Source organism: Poromitra crassiceps (assembly GCF_964638095.1).
Source record: "Poromitra crassiceps genome assembly, chromosome: 30".
Classification (NCBI taxonomy): domain Eukaryota; kingdom Metazoa; phylum Chordata; class Actinopteri; order Beryciformes; family Melamphaidae; genus Poromitra; species Poromitra crassiceps.
In genome coordinates, this window is record NC_139652.1 from 14,707,861 (window position 1) to 14,710,360 (window position 2,500).

At 53.0% G+C, this 2,500-nt stretch overlaps 1 protein-coding gene across 2 annotated transcripts in view; it reads right to left on the bottom strand.

Moving 5' to 3' along the window:
* The window catches only part of fbln1 (fibulin 1), a 53,212-nt gene that overhangs the window by 41,873 nt on the left and 8,839 nt on the right, over positions 1–2,500 (bottom strand). For both annotated transcript variants that reach the window (XM_083663059.1, XM_083663060.1), the window contains exon 2: positions 2,282–2,390. In XM_083663059.1, coding sequence (XP_083519185.1) covers positions 2,282–2,390 — 109 coding nt within the window. The remainder of the gene's footprint in view (positions 1–2,281; positions 2,391–2,500) is intronic.

Consider the following 2,500-nt stretch of genomic DNA (forward strand, 5'->3'; position numbering starts at 1 on the left):
GGGTCACTTAAATGTGTTTGCCATCAGGGTGCAAATTAAGCAACAGATCTCCGTGGCTTATGGGCCTTGAACCTGTGGGAGCACACCTTCTAGGGTTACCAGCATGGCTGTTATTACCCCATCACTATTTAGTGTCTCCTACTCTCACGTGAAGTGAATAATGTGGCTGGAGATTTATGGTAAGGTACAGCAAACTCATATTAAGGGCCCTACAGACATTTCCCCCCACACTAAGGGCCCTACAGACATTTCCCCCCACACTAAGGGCCCTACAGACATTTCCCCCCACACTAAGGGCCCTACAGACATTTCCCCCCACACTAAGGGCCCTACAGACATTTCCCCCCACACTAAGGGCCCTACAGACATTTTCCCCCACACTAAGGGCCCTACAGACATTTTCCCCCACACTAAGGGCCCTACAGACATTTCCCCCACACTAAGGGCCCTACAGACATTTCCCCCCACACTAAGGGCCCTACAGACATTTCCCCCCACACTAAGGTTTCCCCCCACACTAAGGGCCCTACAGACATTTCCCCCCACACTAAGGGCCCTACAGACATTTCCCTTTCCCCCTACACTAAGGGCCCTACAGACATTTCCCCCCACACTAAGGGCCCTACAGACATTTCCCCCCACACTAAGGGCCCTACAGACATTTCCCCCCACACTAAGGGCCCTACAGACATTTCCCCCCACACTAAGGGCCCTACAGACATTTCCCCCACACTAAGGGCCCTACAGACATTTCCCCCCACACTAAGGGCCGTACAGACATTTCCCCCCACACTAAGGGCCCTACAGACATTTCCCCCACACTAAGGGCCCTACAGACATTTCCCCCCACACTAAGGGCCCTACAGACATTTCCCCCCACACTAAGGTTTCCCCCCACACTAAGGGTCCTACAGACATTTCTCCCCACACTAAGGGCCCTACAGACATTTCCCCCCACACTAAGGGCCCTACAGACATTTCCCCCCACACTAAGGGCCCTACAGACATTTCCCCCCACACTAAGGTTTCCCCCCACACTAAGGGTCCTACAGACATTTCTCCCCACACTAAGGGCCCTACAGACATTTCCCCCCACACTAAGGGTCCTACAGACATTTCCCCCCACACTAAGGGCCCTACAGACACGTGCTATAGGCCATATCCCCTGGGGTCAATAGTGTGGGGTGCTTCTCTAGTATAGATAGAACCTGTAAGCTTGCATAGTGACAGGGAACAGCAGCCTCAGGCAACTCCTCTAACTAGCCCTCTTAAGTCATATGGTGTATAGATTTGTTTTTTTTATTTTCTGATTCCCCTCATTTTAGGGAGAGCTGTAGACACACACATGCTTCCTCCGATACATGTGCAGTTGCCAGCCGCTTCTTTTCACCTGACAGTGGGAGCTTCACTGGACGTATAGCACGTGGGAGGATCATGCTATTCCCCCCAGTTCCCTTCCACCCCGAACAGGCGCCCCGCCCGACCAAAGGAGGCGCTAGTGCAGCCCTACAGACATACATGACATGTATGTCATGGACCTGCCTGTAGGGCCCTTAGTGTGGGGGAAAAGGGAAATGTCTGTAGGGCCCTTAGTATGTAGCCGAATCTAGATTTAGCCCGTATAGATTTGTGATCAATGAGAGCAAAGTAACAGAGAGCCCCTGCTCACCTGCATGTGGCTGACTCTGAGAGGAGACCTGCTCACCTGCATGTGGCTGACTCTGAGAGGAGACCTGCTCACCTGCATGTGGCTGACTCTGACATGACACCTGCTCACCTGCATGTGGCTGACTCTGAGATGACACCTGCTCACCTGCATGTGGCTGACTCTGACATGAGACCTGCTCACCTGCATGTGGCTGACTCTGACATGAGACCTGCTCACCTGCATGTGGCTGACTCTGAGGTGACACCTGCTCACCTGCATGTGGCTGACTCTGAGATTAGACCTGCTCACCTGCATGTGGCTGACTCTGAGGTGACACCTGCTCACCTGCATGTGGCTGACTCTGAGGTGACACCTGCTCACCTGCATGTGGCTGACTCTGAGGTGACACCTGCTCACCTGCATGTGGCTGACTCTGAGGTGACACCTGCTCACCTGCATGTGGCTGACTCTGAGGTGACACCTGCTCACCTGCATGTGGCTGACTCTGAGGTGACACCTGCTCACCTGCATGTGGCTGACTCTGAGGTGACACCTGCTCACCTGCATGTGGCTGACTCTGAGGTGACACCTGCTCACCTGCATGTGGCTGACTCTGAGGTGACACCTGCTCACCTGCATGTGGCTGACTCTGAGATGAGACCGATGGCTGTGCAGTCTTCATTAGCCATGCCGCGTTCCCGACCATCCTTACAGCAGTCCTCTATTGAGATCGGCTCTCCGCCTAGGATGGAGAAGGTTGAAAACAATGACCAGTGTGTGAATGAATGGCTGAGAGTGTATCTGTAATATGATTGATGATTGATTGATTGATTGATTTTTATTAAATGTGTC